General features: G+C 41.2%; 1 protein-coding gene across 1 annotated transcript in view; it reads right to left on the bottom strand.

Moving 5' to 3' along the window:
* CDH2 (cadherin 2) overlaps window positions 1-22,382 on the bottom strand; it is a 207,039-nt gene that overhangs the window by 4,519 nt on the left and 180,138 nt on the right. Inside the window, exon 15 of the mRNA XM_028098388.2 lies at window positions 6,062-6,226. Within this exon, the coding sequence (XP_027954189.1) occupies window positions 6,062-6,226 (165 nt within the window). The remainder of the gene's footprint in view (window positions 1-6,061; window positions 6,227-22,382) is intronic.

The following is a 22,382-nucleotide window of genomic DNA, read 5'->3' as shown; positions in this document are numbered from 1 at the left end:
CCTCCACTTGGAATAGCACTGATTTTTGTCTGAGAATAAAATATGACTTTTGTGGATGAGGTATTATATAAATTCTGGGTACTATTTTGGTAATGCTAAAAAGATCCTAGTCAAGTTCTGAGAGACTGAAAATGACAGGCACACAAGCAGAATGAATGTGCGGGAGAAATCCGGTGGGCCACGTACCCATCTGGTCCTCCCTTATGGGATTCCTTTATTCTTAGGTGTGGACACCATTTCACATGAAGTGTATGTACTGTTGTCAACTCTACCAACTAACTGCATGTGTTTCTCTTCTCCACCTGGTTTAACTAAATCTAGAAGAGTAGGTGTCTATTTCGCCTTTCCTGGAGGGGCAGATCTTGAACTCTGGATAAATCTGAACTGTTTTCTATAGTTTGAGGTATCACTGTAAAATGAAAAAGCCTGTGGCTCTGGCTGAATTCTTGCTGAGCTTGTATTTATAGACTTCTGATCCTATGCTTTATGGATGGAGATATGCTTTTATAGGAGCTATAAAAACCCACATTCTTCAGTGAGGGAACACATGAAGGATATAAGAGGAAAGAGGTCTTATCAGCTCAGTGCCACCTGACTTAGTTCGGGCCCTCTTTATATCCTGCCTGGACCACAGCAAAAGCCTCTCTAACTGGTCTCCCGGTCGCCAGTACTATTCCTTTTTCTTTCATACAAACTACTAGTGGCTTCTCTCTCAGACATTATTTGAAGTTGCTCCCCCAAGGAAAACTCTGATTGCTCTCCCATCACCTATTGCAGTGTTTCCCAGATAAGGGAGGGGTTTCGCTGGGGATGGGTAAGATGCTTTTTAATTGGTGCATGGGCACTTTAAAACAATTACCTCTATTAAAAAATGAAATTAAAAGTTTAAGAGAACAATAGATGAGGTGTGTGGACATGGAAAAAACTAGAAGGCGTTACTCAAATGCCTGATGTCTGGGTAAACTACAGGATGAAGCTGAAACTCTTTAGCAGAGCATTCAGTGAACCTGGAGTGTTCATGCATCTTTTCCATTTCAGCTATTCTCTACTCCAGCAACCACAACTAAATTTTTCACCAGATTCCCCCCAAATCTAAAAATGTCATGTTTTTGTGTACCCTATGTTATTTGTACCTTCATTTCCTGATAGCTAAAATGTGATTTCCTTTGTTTGAAACTTCCTCCCTCATAATTTCTCATTTTATTAATATCCATCCATCCATTCATCCATCCATCCATCCATCCATCCATCCATCCATCCATCCATCCATCCATCATTTAAAACCCATTAAAAGTATCACTTCCACTGTATGGATTTTTCCTCCAATCATGACTGGGAGTCATTCTCATGGTCTCCTTTACTTTCATTGTCATGTTTTGGTTACACTAGATTGTGACACCCTTTTCTGCCAAGGACGTTGATATTCATTTCATATCCCACTGTTGACTACAGTGCCTGATACCCAGCGGGCATCCTAGCAGGTAGCTTGGTACTCCTGTCCTGGGCTTTGGTTCTCACTCGTCACCATGCTCATATTTATAGACACTCCTTTCAGAAGAAGCTAGAATTTAGGTTTAAAATACATGTGGACATAAAAGTACACTAGGTTTACATTCCAGTGGAATTTTGTGACTTAACGCCAACGTTACTATGTCCCTTTCTGGGAATTTCACTTTACTTAAAGCAAATGTTTTTTGGAAGGAGAGGATTTTGTTTTATTTACAATTAGAGAACAGTAACCTGTACCAATAACTAATATGACACATAATAATTAAGAGATTTTACTATGGGATGGGCACTATACCAAGCACTTTATGTGGATTATCTCATTCAGTCCTTACAGAAATCTTAAAAGAGGATTTTATTATTATTCTCATTTTATATATACATATGAAAGCTGGAAATCCAAGAGGTTAAATCCAAGGACCTTGACTTTGTACCGGGTAACAGAGCTATTAGGTGAGGCAGCTGGATTTGAATTCAAACAAATGCCCAACTACTCTAAGTAGGGGACAGAGATATTTTAAAGAGGACAAATCCATTTAATAGGAGAAAAAAGGCAAAAGTTCTAAGCTTTAGGAATTCTGGGCAAGTTATTTTAGAAGCACTTTCCGTAAGTTTTTAAATATCAATCAAAAGTTGATCTTTTAACAGAAATAAGTCCTTGGTTTTTGTATTTCTGAGATAAAGAAATACATAGGATTAGTAAAGTTATTGGAGGTATGCTAATATCTACTGTCAGGCTGCGATAAAATTAATTTGTTTTAACTTTTCAACCTCTGAAGGTCATATTTGAAAACCTCAAAATAGAATGAAACTTGGTAGTCAAAATTAAAAAAATGTGTGATTTGTTTTACTCTACCTACCAAACTAGAAATATATTTTTGATATTCAAGGCAACATTCATTGATTATTTAAATAAACAAACTAGAAAATGTTCTCATGAGCTTACTTATTCCTTACATTATAAAAACACTCCAGTTATAATTGCACCATACTATTCTTCCTTTGGAACATTCGGTACTGTGCTAAATCAAATAAGACCTGGGGATGAAATCTGTTTGCATTTTACATGTATTTATAAAATATGCTTGAATTCTTTCTAGGTGTCCTCAACTGTTTTAAAACCTTACATGAATGTATTTCTTATCTGTCCAGTTATAGAAAGAGTAAGTCTTCATGGGTGTCTTAGATGGAAGAAGCTACACCGTGTATTTGAATGTTACCTGACTTAGGCCTTTTGACAGTTTCAACCCTCTGAATTTTCCCACAGACCTGACCATCTCATCCCTAGACCCTCATTTTAGTTTCTTCTGTGACACCTTCACCTCCGTAGACTTTCTTCCTATGTCCAAATATAGGGCATTTCTAGTGTGAATGTTTGGTCTTCCAACTTGGCCACATTTCTCCATCTTACAATCCCATTCGGAATTATGGATTCTGTAGTCATTTGGAGAAACATTTCCAAATGTGATCCTTTGGTGCATTCATGTACTCACCAAACCAGTGGGCCCCACACTGTCCCCCAGGGACATGTGCACCTCTTCCCTTGGCGGCAGAAGGGGACCCTGAGATAAGAGTTATGAAGGAAGGTGAGTCCTGGGTACAATGGGATGTCATTGGATGGTGCCTACCCCAAACTCTGTGTGCCTGACCCTCCTTGGGTTGGTAAAGACTTAATGAAGGAACTAACATCTAGAAAAAGAGGGAAGGGCATTCTACACAGAGAGGTCAGCATGGGAACAGGTACCAACATGGAATTATGAGCTGAGCATGGGAGGCACAAGTCGAGTCCCTGTCCCTGGCCTGTAAGATGCAGGTTTGGGGGCAGGGGGCGTTGAGATGAAACTGTAAAACCAAGGAAGGATTACACCCAATGGTGTCTGGCAAAGGAAGGCATCAGATACCGGAATGTTTGCCTGGTACTAAGACTGTGCTTGCAGCAAAGTAGGGAGTACACACAAAGAGAATCCAGGTCTAATTTATTTTCTTTCTACATATTACTAGTACAAATATGTACACATAGGAGATATTCAATAGTTATTTGCTGAATGAATGATCCTAAGCCAAGCTCAAGATCATTTCAAAATGAACCATTTTTAGCCAATGCAGACAATCCTCCAATTATGAACTGACTGCATTCTAGGAGTTAATTTGCATGTCAGTCGTTTGGCACCAAGTTTTTCATAGAAGTACTGAAACATGTTCGTTATGGTCTCCAGCCACTTTTTAGGCTGAGCACTGTTCTAGGAAAAGGAAATTGCAAATGGAAATTGTGACTGTAACTCTCTATTGTGGCATTTGAGGGGCTGGGTAACTGAATCTTATTAACTAGATACGCTTCTCTACCTACTGAAGAAAATCTAGTCCCTGTAAAAAAATGAATGAACAAACATGTAGACACAAACAAAAAACATACCCTAAAACACAGCTTAGAACAACCAGTATCTTCATTTTATGAATTTAGTCAGCTCCAGTAGAGTGAAGGCCCCAGACTTGGACCCCGATGAATCCCAATCAACCTCAAGTTGGGTGGTACTCATGGCTTTATGCCCTGAACACCTGCCATAGCACTCAGATTCCTTAAAAGAACAAAACCTAAGAGTGAGGCAACATACTGGATGCTGAGGTTACTCAAAGATGAACAAGAAATGGCCCCTACCCTGGACAGCAGGCACATGCTCATGCAGGAGAGAGAAATATCAATGGTTACACCTCTGTGGCCAGGGTTATCATGTAGGAGGTGTCTTGTGAACTCTTCCCAGAGGGATCAAAGAAGACCTCACATAGAAGGGGGTGTTTGAGGTGAATCTGAAGGTTACGTGGGTGTTTCATTGATGGTTAGGAAGGTGAGGGCTTTGCATAAGTTACATTATAGTCAAAATTGGGATGATTTGAGGAACTGCAAATAGTTCAGTGGGGCTGCAGCCCTGGAAGGAAATGTCACAGGGAAAAGGGCAGGAGTCAGATTGGGACAACAGTCTTATACATGAAGCCTAGTGCTTGACCTCTGTCACTGAGAAAAGAACAGTGTTACGAATGGACTGGAACCCCACAGAATACTGACGCTTCAGGGACAGGCAGAAACATTCAGTTAAGTATTTGTTGAATGACACTGAAGCTAAAATTCTTGCTTTAAGAAAGTCCAGTTCCTGCACTTCCTTTCAAAGGATTCACTCTATCTCGAAGCCCCACACCCAGAGAGCTAACAAAACAATTTCTCATGACAACAAATGCTAAATTAGAAATAAAATCAGCAGGCATTCTTAAATATTCAAAAAAGATCTAGTCATAGATATAAAATTCCTGCAAATCTCCTAACCAGGTCTCTATACAAATAACTGGAAAAGTCAGGACAAATTTCTGTAGATGAAGGAATTATTGGCACTCTTGTTGTTTTGCCCTCCATCTGCTTTCAAACGATGACTAAAACAAAGTAACCTATTACCTGTTTAACAGAAGTGAATGCATATGTTCAGAAAGCAGTGTGCATTTCAGGAATAGATAGTAATGAAGAGTTGTAAAGGCAAATAAATACTCAAAGCTTCTTTCAAATCTTTTTTTTTCACAAACGATAACTGCATCTAAAAATCTAAAGTAGACTGATTATGTATATATAATATATGACTACAAGGAAGCCTGGGAAATAAGAGTCTTATCAGCACATGATGGAAGGCGATATATAACAGAAGTATCCCACCTTGTAGTGCACTGAGACCTATTCTGACCTTAGAGATACTGAGCGGCAGGACATGGCCAGAGAATGCGAGTTCTGCCATAGAGTCGCAGTCGTTATCAATAGGTTTTGCTCTCTTACATTTAACACTAAAAATTCAAAAGGTGAATTGCAGTAAAAGTATAGGCATGATCAAAATAAGCAGCACAAATCATTTTACTTCAAAACTTAAGTATTAAATGTAGCAGAACTTGTGGTCAGTAATGAAATAAAAGAAAGCCATAATAATTTTGACAATGGAAATCATATCTGCTATATTCAACGGAGAATTAGCTGCCTCTTACAGAAGCTCTTAAAACTCCTCAACTAGACAAGTATTTAAATCACTTACATAATATTTAATTTAGCTCCTCTTCCTACTAATCTTATTTGATGGAACTCTAGTCATTGGGTAGGCACTGAATTCTCAACATTTGTGGGATTCAAAGGGTACAGTGTGAGGAAAATGAAAATGAACTATTATTACATTCATCAGTGCTAATAAATGAAATTAGAATACACTATAATATTGTTAGTCTATTTATTACTTGTAATCTAGGGAAAAAAAGCCTTTTGGAAATAGTGTGACTAATACTGATAATGTATATGAATGTCATTTACAAATACAGAATATTAATTGATAGATCTGTTTTCTGGCCCAACAAATCAGTTATATCTGCCCTCCACTATTGAAGCCACATTTGCTTTAACATGAAGATAAGCTCGAGAAAATCAAGTGTGTTTTAACGAACTACACAGCTGTATTCCAAGCAATCTGTGGTCTACATACAGCTGACCATTAGCATAAAATAAAACCTTATAAAGAAAGTGAGCCTGTCTTTGCACCTCATTAATGAAGTCCCCGATGTCCCCAGGGTGCGGGGCTGCAGATCGGACCGGGTACTGGGGCTCGGCGTGGATGGGTCTCTCATCCAATCGTCGGATTCCTACAGGCTTGATGGCATCAGGTTCCACAGTATCAGGCTGCTGGAGCTGGCTCAAGTCATAATCCTGCAAAAGACAAAATCAAAAACCCATGGTAGATGGGCATAAAGATGGAAAATTACAACCTTTGTTTTTAAACACATACCCAGAATGCATAGAAATGAGTGAAATTTAACATAATGGAAAAGTTGCCACCATGAGTTTCTCATGTTATGATTAAATATTTCTTTCACACAGCTCTTTCTTCTGTGCTTTTCATTTCTACAGTCTGTGCTCCATCTGCTTTCCTATGTTTCTCATCAGTTTCCAATGGAAAACAGCAGTGAGATAAGGCCCTACTATAAAATGACTAAAAACTGCCTAGAAGATAGAGCTATGCCACGGCAGCAAAGGTACTAACTCAATGTGGGGTTCGAGACCCACTACACTAACATAGAGCACCTTAGCATATTAGGTATTTCAAGTTGAAGAAATTTAAACAATCAAACAAAAAATACCCCAGCAGAGTAGGAAGGTCACTCTAGCTCCCCTCATGCTTGCCTTTCTTTGAAACAGGTCATAGAACTCCCGCGTGAAAGTTCCCCTCCCTGTACCGGGCAGAGGGAAGACATTCTTATCATCAGAAACAGAGACTTTGAGGCCAAGGGATCTGTACCAACAAACCTTATTAGACTAACCTTTATTTCCCTAATTACTTCTTCACCATTTAGTAGCCCTCGCCCAAACCTTTGGTCTTGTCAATTCTTAGAAATGTATCGTTTCTTTGTCTAAAAGGTATAAAAGCTTCCCACCCTGGACACTTTGGGTCTTCATTCTCTTGTGAGGCTCCCATGAACATTTAAAAGTTTAATATGTATGTTTTTCTCCTGTTCATCTGTCTTTGTTTGTTTAATTTTCAGACCCAGCCAGGGACCCTGAGAGGGTCAAGGAAGACTTTTTTCCTCTCCTACAATGTCTTTAACATTAAAATATAATTAAAAAAAAAATGATGCCGATGTGTTTTCCTTAAAGAAAGGTATTAGTTCACCATGGTTTCAAAGCCAATCTCTAGTCCTCCCTCCCTTCAGTGGTCTAGAGTTGTCAAACTATGGTCTGTGGGCCTCTGTCGGACCCATTTCCTATTTTTCTCAAAGAATGGCTTTTACATTTGTCAAGGGTTATTGGAAGCAGTAACAACAAAGAAGAAGAATATGCCACAGAAACTCTATGTGACCTACAAAGCCTTACTATCAGGCCTTTTACAGGAAAAGTTTGCCGATCTCTGGCCCCATGCTGTGAGGTGAAGAGGAGTGGATTCACTCGCAGGGCAGCCCTGTGGGAATGTTCTAGAAAAACAGCCTGTCCACGTTCAGACGGGCAGAGTAGCACTCGTGAAGAAGGAGGCTCTGGGCACGGTTTGGGCCCTCAGAACTATTTTCGGCTTTAACATCAGCCAGTGAGACAGGAATAAAGAAGCTGACTGTAATGTGGAAATGCATCAAAATTTTAGGTTTGGGCAAATACTTTGTGGTTTTCAAACCCCTAAATTCTGATGATGTAAAATTCTCCAATTTAATGTGGACATTTACAGAGAGTGCAGACTTTCTGGGACTCCTCATAGCTCAGGCTTTATCTTTTTGTCTAAAACCAGCTTAGCACCGTTTGTAGTATCTCTATGGTGGTTTTGATTGATTCAACACTCGAATACTCAGCCTCTACTGGCACTGGTGCAGCTGCCTCACACGTGTTCCCTCCTATAATCCTCTGATCAGCACTGTTCGCTGTTCGCTAGTCGGTCTTATTATCCCCGTGTAAGAGCTGAGATGTGGAATCTCAAAGAACCCAAGTAACTAAGTCCCTGGTCCTAAATCTATTAAGACTCAGAGACAGGCTCTGACTCCAAGCATGTGAGACTTACCTCAAAGCCTCGCTCTTTGACAGTCACCGAGGAGAGTGAGTCAAATCCAAGCTATGAGGCTGGAGGTAGAGGGTAACAGACTAGACAGATGAGCGTGGAGGGCCAGGAATGTGAGGGGTGATGAAAATCACAAAGGAGACCAAGGGGAGGAAGGTAACTGGCATTCATACCCATTAGGTACCAGGCACTATACCAGCCTCTTGAGAAGTGTCTTCTCACTGATACTTTCTTTTTCTTAACGAAAGATTTTTTTTTTTATTTATTTGAGCGAAGGGGGGAGGAGAGAGAGAGAGCGAGAACACGACTGGGGGTTGGGGCAGAGGGAAAAGACGAAGCAGACTCCCCGACCAGTACGGAGCCTGATATGGGGCTTGAACCCAGGACCCTGAGATCATGACCCGAGCCAAAGGCAGACACTTAACCAACTGAGCCACCCAGGCGCTCCTCACGGATACTTTCCTAACAAACCTGTGGAGAATGTTTTATTATCATCTCTCTAGGTGAAGAAACAGACTCAGAGAGCTTGCGTAACTTGCTCACAGTCTCACATCTAGGCTGTGGTTAGGATGGGAATCCAAACCAGGTGTGTCTGACTTCCAAACGTCCATCTACCACATAAGTCTCTGCTCGCTGAGACACTCTCATCCTGACCACCATCCTGGAAACAGCTCCTCACCAAGAGGTCCGGCTAACCTAACCGCTGAGGGCACTGAGGAAAAGCCCCTCCTCTCAGGAGTGTACACGGGTCTACGGGGCGTGAGGCGGGTACACAGGGCAGGACAAGCCAGTGTGGGATGTGAACTTGGTATATTGCAAAGTATAAAATGCTAAACCTGTGTGAGGGTTGAAACTTGAACAATCCGTGTTCAAGGGAGAAAGGACCCTTCTGGGATTATCAACAGAATGAGCAAAGGTTTGGGAATGCTGTTTTCTCTTGTCAGGATAGAGCATTTCAGACTATCCATATAAAACCTGAGTGAAAACATCTTGATCGTGTACAAATGTGCTCTGTTTTAAATTTTATGGAATTTATGAGCAATTTATAGACTATCTTGAAGACATACAATGATATAACAGATGTGAAATCCTTTGAAATGCTAAAATGTTATACAACACGAAAACAAGGATTTATTTAGAGAATTCTGAATGCTTACACACCAGAAGCATGTTTTTCCAGGTCATGTTTAACTGCATAACTCCCAAGCATAATAGAGTGGGATAAACCGTGAATAGCTGTGCCTCCTGACAATGATTGGAGCTTTATATAGGAAGGGAAAAACAGACTGTAAGTGTACTGATGACAGTTAATAAATATTTTTATGCTGAGGGTGTAAAATATTTTATTAGAAGTCTGAATTACATGAAATTAAGTAATTGAATCTTATGGTTAAGGACTATCTTTTACTTGGTGACAAACTCCTTGATACTCAGTATCTTATATGATAATTCCATAAAGGAATACAGAGGAATTTCCTTGGCATAACTAGAGACAAAAGAGGCATGCGGGCTTTGCTCATGCTATTCCTTACCTGGAAAGAACCTGTGCTTCCTGATTGCTTATATAGCTCCCACTACAAGGTTACAAAGGGGAATGCATTTTGATCGGCCAGCAGTGTGGTAAAACTTTTCTAATAAATTGCCGACATTTAGACATAGGGATAGTTCACCGGAAAATTGGGAAGATCTGGCAAAATAGAGCTTAAATTCTGACATAATTTGCTAGAACTGACTGTAGCTATCTCCTCCAGACCAGGACAGCATCTCCACCTGGACTGCTTCACTTATTAGGGATATATATATATATATAAAACAGCATATTAATTTATAGGATTTTTATCTTTCTTCTGGTAGCCTTTTCCTACCACCTTAAGAACCAGAGAGCAGCAATAGCCTTCAAAGGTTTGTAGTCCTGTTCAGTCCTTTCCACCCTCAAAATGGCATGCCCGTAGAACGTGCTCATTAAAAAAATGTGTTGAATAAAGTCTCAGCGATGATATTCATGTCAGATGTTCAAAAGAGCAACCAATTTAAGAAATGTGCCTTGGATCGCATTACATTCCATAGCAGTAATTCACAATGGGGAGGGACAGAAAGACCCCCGGTTCCGTCGCTGAGATTCATTGCCCTGGTGAGTCCCCTACAATGATGGAAATGTGTCATGTTCCTCAGCTGTGCTGGTATCAAAAAAACAGGCAGAAAACCACTGACTTACGGGAAATTAGAAACTGGGTTAAAATGGGTGGCTTAACATTTCTCTGTGATGGTTTCTCCTGTCTACTACAAATAGGGGATATAAAAAAAATCTGATAATGCTAGAAGTAGGCAGAAATGTCTTCAGGTCACAGGGACGGGTTTTTCTGTTCACATGCATCTGTGTTATATGGCAGAGGTCCTGACCTGAGGGTGTGATTTTAAAGCCTTTTGATAAGGGGTCACTCTATGCAAACCTCCTAAATTATACATCTTTACAATCCCATAGTACTTTACTTAAACACACAAATTACAACATGTAGGATGAGAATTATAAAGACAATTACAGAGACCGAAAACATTCTCAAGGTCATTGGGTTCATAGTCTTACTTCTGAAGATTACAAAGAAACAATCCAAGAAGAAATCTTTTATTTTGTTCCTAAAACTCTCTAGAGAAAAAGTAGATCTGAAAATTCTCTTATGATTGTCAACCTTTATTTGCAATGTTAACTTCCTAAAGAAATCTAATTTTCAAATGAAGGTCAAGGAAAATCTTGTTTTAAAATATTTGGAACATATGTTATTTGGTAACAACCATTAGAAGTAGGCATGGAATTATGGTTTTTAGAATATTAACACTGCAAGCAACTAAAATCCCCTTTTCTGGTCCATCTATGATTTAAAATGTCTTAAGGGTGATACAATTATGAGAGAGTTAGCAAAAAGTTAGCAGGTAACACTGTGGTTTTGGTTTTCTTTTCTTTTTTTAAAATTTTTTATTTATTTGACAGAGAAAGAGACAGTGAGAGAGGGAACACAAGCGGGGGGGTGGGGGTGGCAGAGGGAGAAGCAGGCTTCCTGTGGAGCAGGGAGCCCGATGCAGGGCTCGATCCCAGGACCCTGGGACCATGACCTGAGCCGAAGGCAGATGCTTAACGACTGAGCCACCCAGGCGCCCCTGGTTTTGGTTTTCTTATTAAATTCTACTGACTTGCAGTGATTTATAATTGATTCAGTAAAGATATCACGAATCTACCCTAAGGCATTTGGTTATATTTAAATAAATTAAAATGCTGCATCAGTATAGATAGAAATTCTGGAACCGAGGTAAAAATTTCAGAAATCTAAAAAAAAAAAACCACAAAGCTTCATTGCTGGTAGCATCTATAGAATCGTGCAATTAAATCTGTTTTAGAGAGTGATGAAAACATTCATTTACTGTTTCACAAGTAATTAAGGAGAGCCTACTGGGTGCCAGATGCTATTTTCAGCTCAGGGTATGTATGAAAGAAGGAAACCAACCTTCACCTGGTGCCCATCATCCGTCAGGAATGACACTAGGTGCTTTCTCAAGTGATAACCTCACATACTCCCAGCACAAATCCTTCCACGTGGGTGTTGTCCTATTCCATTGATTACCGCAGGTCAGAGAGGTTAATGATTTGCCCAAGGTCACGGACTCAGGTAAGCAGTGTGGAAGGATAAAACAGAGACCACCAGAGCAAGTGAAATTAAAAAAAAAAAAAAAAAAAAAAAAAAGCTGTATCTTGTTGCCCCAGGGCCTGTGAAGAAATGCACAGGACCATTTGCTGAGGTGGGAAATGTGAGGGGTTTCTCCTATGCTAGAAGAGGAGTTCAGGGTGGTTATGCTAAGTAAGCTAACTAGGCACTGGGGTCTAGAACTCTGGCCTGTGCATAGTTGGTTCAAATGTGCCTCACTGAGTTTTAGTCAGAACTAGGATTCTTCATTTAGGTCCAACACCAGGTGGGCCTGCGTGGCGGGGGCGGGGGGGGGGGTACGGAAAGGACGGAACGGGAGGCACTGAAAATTCCTGGTCCTTTATCAGCCTCCAATGGGGAGAAGAGTGAAGGAATGGAGCACCCCGCTTCCCTATCTCCTAGGCAAGGGCTGGTACAAGTGGAAAACTTTCCTTTTATAGCAGAAAGGCAAAGAACTTTCAAATTCCCATATACATAAGCGAAACATTTTTAATGTTTCAAGACTGAGTGACTGGGAGAAGTAAAAATACTAACATGAAAGTAAATGGACCAAATTCTGAAGGGGGAAAAAAAATTTTACTGGAGAAAAAAGCTGACTGTGGCACAGGCAAGAAACTCTTCAGACAGACACAGAAAGGAATGGAAGGTGGAAGACAAGAACATTATTATCTCACCCTCTATAGCTCCTGGCATTAAAATAATTGAATAAAATAATGATAAGGTGTCAACACATTACCATACAAATGCTGAGAAGTCAGTCAAATACCCTTGCAAGCTTTATGTAAATGATGATACAACGTGATTTTCCTCCACAGCGAAATACAGAGATGATGGTAACTCTCTACCCAGGCGAAATGATGTGGAAGACTAAGTAGATTTTACGATTATGAAAGCCCCCCAACACAAAAGATTTGCTAAAAGCTTTTCTTGTTTGAATCATGAGCCTAACAGAGTTAAAATAACTTGGGGACAGCTGAAGGACCTCTATTCTCTGCTTTCATAGACATCGTAATCTCACTAGAGGGACAGTTTGCCACTTCCCACGAGGGGTGTAGCTGGGTCCCCATGAAGAGGAAACGCATCCATTGTTTCTGCCTCATGTTTTACTGTTAATGTTGCCTTGCCACAGCTTCTTTCAAAATTCTCTTAAAATTCTGTCTTCAGAATTTTGAATGAGCTGAAGTTTCACTCTTTGGTGCAAAATGATGGTTCTGCTGCTGCAGAAACTGGCATTGTTGAAATTTTATCACTGCTTACTTCCTATTGTAAAATTATGGCATATTCTCTTGGAAAAATGTTGCAAATACAGTTCCATTAGATTTGATTCAACAAATACTTTTCTGGAGAGTCTCTTGGGTCACAGACACAGTTGCCCATAGAGCTCTTAGTCTAGCGTCTTTTAAAAGAATGCGTTCAGGGCGCCTGGGTGGCTCAGTCGTTAAGCGTCTGCCTTCGGCTCAGGTCATGGTCCCAGGGTCCTGGGATCGAGTCCCACCTCGGGCTCCCTGCTCAGCGGGAAGCCTGCTTCTCCCTCTCCCACTCCCCCTGCTTGTCTGTGTTCCCTCTCTCGCTGTCTCTGTCAAATAAATAAATAAAATCTTTAAAAAATAAATAAATAAATAAAAGAATGCGTTCAAAAATGATGAAACCTGATATAATGCGTATATAAACAATTACAAAAATATGGAAAGGGAAGGTGTAAGCTGCTGGAGGAAGAAAGGATGTGGCTGCGCGAGGCCTGTAAGATGGAGCAGAGTAACAGGGCTTCAGAGAGCTGATGTTGCTCCTGACATCTGACATTTATTTTTTATACTGTTTGTCATTTCCCACCCTTTCCATGCAATTCAGTTACAGCCCTATACTTCTTACGCCGCTCAAGCACGTCTGTCTGGGAGACACAGAGTATACTGTCTAAACACATCTTCAGGCCACGTTCCCACCCCAAGCTCCAACTTCTGACAAAAATACAAATGTCACCATTCAGACAAGATCAAAGTCATTCTGTGTTAGCCTGACCTAGCATTCTATCTTAGAGGAAACCTAAAAATAGGGAGCTAAGAAATGAGAAGATGTGGTTGGGAATATGGTGACAAAGCATCAGAAATCCTTCTCCACTTTAAGTCACATTGTTTTGGAATTTCTTAAGGAGACCTAATCATTGTTTAAGATAAACGTGCATATAAAAGTAGCGTACTATGGTGATTGCAAAAGACAAGAGTCTGAAATCAAAATGCCTTGATTCAAATCCCGACTTCACCATATCCAACTGCATGACCTTGGGCAGGTTCCATAAATGTCCTGTGCTAACCTTAAGAGTGTTCAAACTTCAGACAAAACGCTCATGAGGGTTCCATATTCTCTAGCCACTCAGGGGGTTAGTTAGCAAAGCTTTTCCAGTGAGGCCCTGAGAGTAAACATTTTAGTATCCTTGGGCCATATAATCTCTGTTATACGGTCTTAACTCTGCTGCTACAGTGTAAAAGGACCCGCAGATAACACATGAACAATGGACAGGGTGCATGGTTCTGTTCTAAGATAACTTTATTTATAAAAACAGGCAGTTGGTGGATCTGGCCAGTGGCAGAACTCTGGCAAATGCCACTTAGTATCTTATCTTTTTTTTTTCTCCCTGGCACAGTGTTAACACATAGCTGGCATTCAAAATCTTTATCTCTGTTATTACCGGGATATTGATAACTCCATCTTCTTCTAAAACTAAATACAGTAAACTTATGATTAGTCAGGAAGAATGAATATTTAAAAATGAATTCCAGAAAATATTTTGTTCCTTCACACAAAGTGACAAGAATAGCAAATAAAAGGTCCTGTGCAAATCATGTGCACATTAAAAATACTTCATGCCCAGTGGGGAATGAACGGGCCCTGACCAGTTGAGAATATGCCGCCGGTAGCCTACTGATATGTGTCACCTGGTGGTAAGAGCTTTGAGAACAGCTTGCATGAAGGGAATGACAATGTACTAATCCAATCCCTGGTGAAGTTCTCCTCTTGTGAAATCAGTATTGGTCTTTGAATAACTAACATATACTCATATTTGCAGGTGGGTATAAGTGGAAGAACAACTTGAGAACATAACAGAGTGTGCTTCAGCCAACAATAAAATCTCCACAGTCGTGCAATGGTCTCCACAGTTGTGTCCAGATTCAAACATCTGTCAGTTTGCTTACACAGCAGAAAGATTTTATAAAACAATTATCTCAGAGAATCAAATATACCATGGTTAAATTATATAATTTCATTCTCTACTTGAGATGGAGGGCCTGGGTTTGTTGCCCACACTGGGGTTGGAACCTGAGATTGGCAGGAAGTGCATGGAGACAGACCCTGTGGCTCAAGCAAAGATCCCTTGACTCGGGGAAGTGGCTCCTTTGGTCTCAAGGGGCTTTTTTATACCTATACCCCATCCCTCTGTCTAGGCATTCAGCCTGGATTTAAAATTTTAGCTCCTGTCATCCAGATTGTATACTTGGATTTTTTTTTTTTTTTTTTGTAATAGCGTGGCTGTTCACATTGCTTCTCCAGATTCTAACTTTATTAATGTCAAAACATGCTCAATTGTGCAAGCCATGTTTAACCAATTAACTGAGTCTTACTCTCTGCCTGTTCTAAAGCTGGATTACCAGTGGTCTTCTAATAAACTGTGGCTAAGCGCCCACCCTCGCTGGTCCTACCAGTATCACCTGCACGCTACAAATCAGCAACACCATATACGACATCCATCATATGACCACCAGCAAGTGCATTAGGAGTTTGTCCTCTCACGCCACATGGACCTGGTTTTGAAGACTGGACTAACAGCAGCGTCTACCGCACAGGGTTGTTGGGAAGATTAAAAGAGAAATGCAAACTGAGGGCACAGCACAGAGCCTGACACAGAACAAGTATGTCATGGGTGCTAGCATTTATGAATGGTATCATCACTTCCTGAAGACATCAGGGATTTCAAAGAATGAAAGTTAAGTTATCATGGGCGTACTAGTTCAATTAACCCTGTAGACAGACTTATAAAAACCAAGAGGTTTGGGAAGAAGGCCCAACATACGAACATTCTGTGAGCACCTCTCAGGCACGAAATGTCCTAGGTACAGGAATAAAAAGTAAGTAGGACAAATCCCCGCCCTCACTGGGCTTGAGGTCGGAAGCAGGGCTAGGATGCAAAAGCTCAAAACCCAGCGGACATGAGACGCTGTGGGCCACAGAGCAGAGACCCTCGATCCAGCTGGGATTCCAAGGGAAGAGGTCTTGAGATGAGTCGTGGGGGCTAACCAGAGATGCTGGTGAAGACCATGGACTAAAGCCAGGAAAGGGTGAAGTCCCCCGTCACAGGTACAGAGGTACAGGCGTTCAATCCTACTGTAGTTGAACATGCAAAGGGGAGGGGCCATGTGAGGAGAAACTAAGTCATCAACCCTCAGAGGCCCCAGTCCTCAAAGCCAAGTCCCAGCTCATAGGAGCTGTGGGTTCTTACCCCCTCTCAGGCACCTAAATTCCACTAAACGTGCTTCCTGTGCCACGGAGATTCCGGGGATCTCAGCTACAGAAATACGGATTTCCACAAATCACATAAGAAATCAATTTCATTAAAAAAAAAAAGGCAACGGTCACTCATACAGCAATTACGTCCGGATCTTTTGGGTTTTGAAATCCTGGGCCACTACAAAGAGCTCCTATCATGACTCCCTTTATCCTGAAACTGCATGTGATTTTTTTACATGTGCAAGTGCTGGTTCCTGAGAAGACTTTAGGATCCCAGGGAGCACGGGGAGCATCCTGCAGGTAAGGGAAAGCTGCCCTCCCTGGTTTTTGTGAGCCTTCCGTACAGCGTCTCATTTTCATGAGCTTGTGAACCTCCTGTACATCCCCTGTGACCCCCACCTCCTTCTGGGATATCTGCAGGGGTCACAAAACAATGCACACGAGCTAGCACTCTACTGTGGGTGGGTCCTCAGAAAAGACTCTAAACTCAAATACCTAACAGGGTGGGGCAGGGACCTCCAGCTGGTCACCGAACTCATTTCTTCTTCTTACTAGATACCTAGTAAGAAGAAGAGAGAATGGAAGTCACGTGCACCACGCCCCATAAAAATCTCCCACAAGTTATCCTCCCTGCCCTTTGGTCATTCAGGGATTGCAGGTATGTATGGCAGGGGTGACCCTGGAAGCCACATGGAGTACAGTGGACCTTCCCTCCCCACCCCTAATTCCCACGACCTGACATCCAATGACCACGAAGTAAGTGAGAAATGCATTTCAATCAGGCTTATGTCACCGAAATTTTAGTTTGTTACAGCATCTAGCCTATTTCAACTAATTCATCTGGCTAAATATATTTGTGGTGAATCCACTTTCTTTTCCTCTTTTCCTTTAAAAAAAAAACAACAAAAACTGTACTACAGGAAATTGTTCCATGGTTCCAGAGCACTATGGTACCTTCTCCTTGTAGAAATCTGTTTTTTGTTAATCCAATGTCTAATAATTATTATATAATTTAATCAGAGTCAGCAAAAATAGATTTCTATAAAGGATTGGCTTATAACATTCATCAGTAAAGCTGGCCTGGGATGAAAAGAAGAAAACAGAAACAATTATCAAAACATGTCTGCCCTGCTTCAAGAGAGAAGCCTCTATTTGGTTTGCAATGATTGCTGTCAAGGCCGAATGCCGGCCATGTTTCTAGATCCTTCAACTTTTTGGAGAGGCTTGGGAGATCCAAAATTTACGGGAATTTTTTCAATTTCTACACCTTGCAAGCTAAATAAAAAAGTCCAGACACACCCTCCTTCCCCACCTACAGTTGATGAAATACGACTTTTAAAGTGACAGGGAATCCAGCTTTCAGACATGCCCCCCATATCATCAGGGTTGACGTCAGGCACTTTCTCTGAGAGCTCAGAACCATCTCTGATGCGAAGGAAAAACTCTAGCTCGAGAGCAACACTCCAAAACTTAAGAAACCAAATGTGGGAATTCAGATAAGAGTCCTCTCAGTCCTGGAATGTGAAATCTCCTGAGCCCAAGAAGTGCTGGACCTCTTCTGAAGAAACTGAGAGACAAAAATCTAGCTGATTATGACAGTACACTCGGCAGCAGCTGTGTGGGAAGACAGACCTGGTACCCAGGGCAGAGTAAGGACCAGGAGTGCAAGAGTGAGCAAGAGAACACTGACGTGGAACCTTTAATTAACACTCACCCTTTCTGTCAAGACCACCTCTGACCAGTGTCAACTTTAACCTTGGATGAGTTTGTCTGTGGAGAAGCAGCCATGGTCCAAAAGATCTCAGTGTCCACTCACTGTCACCTGGGAAACCTCCCCACATGGACAGCAACATCCTCTCTCACACATCCAGAGTCCCCCATAGGAGTCCTCCAGGCCCAAACTCGGAATGGGAAATCTTCCAAGTCAAACTTTAAGAGCCGAGGAAGATGCTGAATGTCCCAGAGTCCACTTCAAGGAACGGACATCTTCTGATAAATTCAAATGGCATTCGGAAAGGTGCTGTTTTAATTGCCTGATTGAACCTGAGCTTTGCCAAGGAGGGTACAGGATCCGGTAGACACACCACTTTCTTTGGACTCGGATGGACAGGGATTTAATCCCCACGTCACTATGTCTGAACAACGTGTGCCATCTCTGCCGTACTGTGGGAGGGTCAAATGAAATAACGTATAGAAAGCACTTACGACAGTGCCTAATTCATAGGGTACCCCAAACAATAGCTTTTGCTATTATTATGAAGAATGAAACTGTATAATGGTAAGTGATTTAGGTAGAGGTTGTTTAAAGTGAGCACCAGTGAGTGTTGTAAACATAATACACACTCCATAAATGTTTACTCGATATAAAAAAGCAATCGTAATTAAGTCTAAGCTCTAAAAAGCAGGAAGCTGACAGTTTCTGTTTCCTATCCTGGGGCTAAAGGGATGGTGCCATGAAAAGCGAGCCATCCACAATATTGTACATTCACCCTGATTTATTAGTGATGCTAACATAGAGGGAGCTCACTGCAAAGAACATCAAAAGCTACACAGTATCTGCAACCAGCCCCACTGTCCAAAAGTGCACCAATGAACATTTACTAATGAGGGTGATTAAACATGACTTGATAACCACCCAAAACCCTGATGATAGGGCAGTGAAGGAGATAAAGTAGGAACCTCGCCCTCTGAAAAGAGAACAGACATTATACTAAAAGTGTCCAACAGCCAACAGATGCTCCTGTTCAGAAGGCATCTAAGGCTAACTTCAAACATCGAGGGCCCTGACAACCTAAACCAGAGCAGAGTATTGACATGCACTGGCAAAAGTCTACTATACACAAGACAAAAGATACAGATGTGTTGTTGTTTTTCTTTTCTTAGGCTTCTGAGCTATTTTGTTAAAGAAATTAGCAGCCTGTATCCTGGCACAGAACTAAGACAGCAAGAGATGCTAATCAATGGTAGGGAAGATAAGGACTACCCTTGTAAAGGGCTGCTTTGCTTTGTTTTCTTTCTAATCAGTTAGCTTCTTAAGAAGGATACGTTCTCTTGGCAGGCAAAATAAGAATGTTGGCTAAGCCAGCCTGAGGCTGGGTCTTCCAGCCTTCCCAGCACAGCTACCTTTGCCTGTCCCCACATTCACTACCTGGCTTTCCCAACGGCCTAAACTACCCTCTGAGGCCTGCCCATCCTTTGAAAAAGCTGGTGATTCTTTGGGATTGTCCAGCTGAGACATCAAGCAGACCACTGCCTGATTATGACAAGCCATATCTGCCTCGTACGGCACAGTCTCCGTCCGCATCTTAATGTAACACACATGCTCTGTAAAATACTACCTACGTGTAATAAAAATCGACTAAAACTTGTCTAAAATGTAACATGGCAGCAATCCCATTTCCGAAGCCTACTCTTGTAAAGAGATAATATCTCCCCCCCAAAACTAATAAAAGTGTATGATTCATATTCTGTTGCCAAAAAGGCTTAATGCACACTACAAAGAAATAAATCCTGGGAATAAAAGGTACGGCGTATGGAACACAGTCAGGGGCCTTGTCACAGTGTCCTATGGCGACAGGGGGCAGCTACGCTGGTGGTGAGCATAACCTAACGTACAGACTTGTTGAATCACTAGGTTGTACACCTGAAACTAATGTAAAATTGTGTGTCAGCAGGAAAAAAAAAAAAAGAAACAGACTTTCTAACAGGGAGTCACACGTAAATTATGGAAAACAGAAATAGAATGTATTTCACAGAGCTGAACTTCTCAGGAACTGACCATAATTTTAAGATTTAAAGCAGTAACCAACACCTTGTTTAGAAAATGGAAAAGTGGGGCGCCTGGGTGGCTCAGTCGGTGAAATGTTTGCCTTCAGCTCAGGTCATGATCACGGGGTCATGGGAGTCAGCCCCCAGTCAGAATCCCTGCTCAGCAGGGAGCCTGCTTCTCCCTCTGCCCCTCCCCCCACTCATGCGCACACGCACGTGCGCTCTTTCTCTAATAAAAATCTTAAAAAAAAAGACAATGGAAAAATATTGGCATTAAATTTACTTAGAAATTAATTATATAAAGGGTTTAGTTTTTCTTAAGGAAAAAAAAAGTAAATGAGAAATTCCACCAAAAACTTTGATGCAAATCTTGATGAATTCAGTTGGAGAACTGATACAACCAGATAGGAAGACACTGTAAAGTGATAGCAGTGACAACAAGTGGTACTGGCTCAAGAGCAGGGAGACAGAACAAGCACAACAGCACAGGGTCAGGAGGCCAGTCTGCAGATGTACACGCACAGAGCCACCTGCTTCATGACAAGTGGACCTCTGCAGTGCAGGGGAGAAGGGTTATCTTTTTAGTAAGCAGTGCTGGACATCAAGGGAGAACACAGAGAGAACTCTGATAAATATCTTATAGTAAATGAATAATCCATTAGAGAGAGATCACAGACTTAATGTGATAGGTAAAACAATAAAGCTTCGAGAAGACTCTTTTTTTTTTTTGTGGGGGGGGGAGAATTCATTACCTCAGAATCGACAAAGTTTTCTTAAATAGGACATAAATGTATTAACCCTGATGGAATAAAACTGTTATACTGGACTTCACTAAAATTAAAAACTTTTGTTCATCATAAGACACCATGAAGAGAATAAAAAAGCAAGCTATGGGATGGGAGAAGATATTGACCATATGTTTATCTGACAAAGAAATGATATCCGTCATATAGAAGGACCTCCTACAAATCAATCAGGTAAAGGCAGACAACCCTAATAGAAATGTGGACAAAAAGGCCAAACAGAAACCTCGCAAAGATATCAAAATCGTAAATGAGTCAGTAGGAACATCCTGATTGAATCATACTGAGATACATGCCATCAGAGTGGCTGAAATTTAAAGACTGGAAAAAGCCAAGTGCTAGTGAGGATGCAGAGCTGCCGGAATTCTCATGCACCACTATGATGAGGGGAGGTGTCAATTGTACAATCACTTTGGAAAACTGGCAGGTTTGTGCTACAGCTGCACACAGACACATTCTAGGACATAGAAAGTCAATCCCTATGCACACACCAATAGAAATGCTCCAACACACACACACACACACACACACACACACACAAAAGAATGTTTATAGCAGTTTTATTCATAATAATGCAACCGCATGAACTCGGTCCAAGCATAGTACAATGGATGAATAAAATGTGGCTAATTCCTACAACAGAATATTTTTCAGCAACTATAAAAATGAACTACTTCTGTATATAGCACGGATTAATCTTACAGATATAAGTTTGAGTAAAGGAAGCCAGACACAAAAAGTACCTACTGTGTGATATCCACTTACATAATGAAATCTAAGACCCGGTTATGTGGTTCTACGTTGATAGAAATAAAAAATACTAGTTACTTTTTGGCAGAGGGCATACTTCCTGGCAGGGGATACAATGAAAGCTCCCGGGGTGCTGGAAATGCTCTTGTTGATATGCATGGTGGTCACACTCTTAAACCCGTAGGAAGCCTTCTGCTTCTGGTTGGGATATAGAAAGTCATGAGACTATTATTCACACTCTAATGCAAAGAACAAGCCAGATAAGTTACCAAATCACAGATTTTTGAAGCCATAACTGAGAACATAATGAGGCTAACTGAATAAAAATAAAGAAGCTAACAAGCTCTAAGAGAAATAAGACCCATAGCTGCTTTTATTTCTGGAGGAGGAGAGAGTGGAAGAAGAAAGGAATCTGTCATTAAGGAGGTCCAGGCTTCCAGTCACGGAACGAATAAGTCATGGGAATAAAAGGCACAGCGTAGGGAATATAGTCAATGATACTGTAATAGTGTTGTATGTGACAGATGGCAACTACACTTGTGATGAGCGCAGCATAATATAAACACTTGTTGAATCGTTACGTTGTACACCCGAAACGAATATAACGTTGTATGTCAACTATACTTCAATAAAAAAGGGAACACTACAGCCAATAAAGAAAATATTTTTAGAAACTAAACTACGTTTTGACCCAAGAAAAGGCAGAGAGAGCATGAGGACAAATCACCTAGACTTGCAAGGAAACTTTAGTGGCCACGTGTGGACAAGCCTGATGGATTTGCATCTTGAGGGAGTGCATACCCACCATCAATTCT

This window comes from Eumetopias jubatus, unplaced genomic scaffold (assembly GCF_037043125.1).
Source record: "Eumetopias jubatus isolate StellerSeaLion01/CBP00866 unplaced genomic scaffold, mEumJub1_p1.0 scaffold_16, whole genome shotgun sequence".
Taxonomy (NCBI): domain Eukaryota; kingdom Metazoa; phylum Chordata; class Mammalia; order Carnivora; family Otariidae; genus Eumetopias; species Eumetopias jubatus.
Note: the sequence above shows the minus strand (reverse complement) of the source record. Positions and strands in the feature narration are given on the sequence as shown.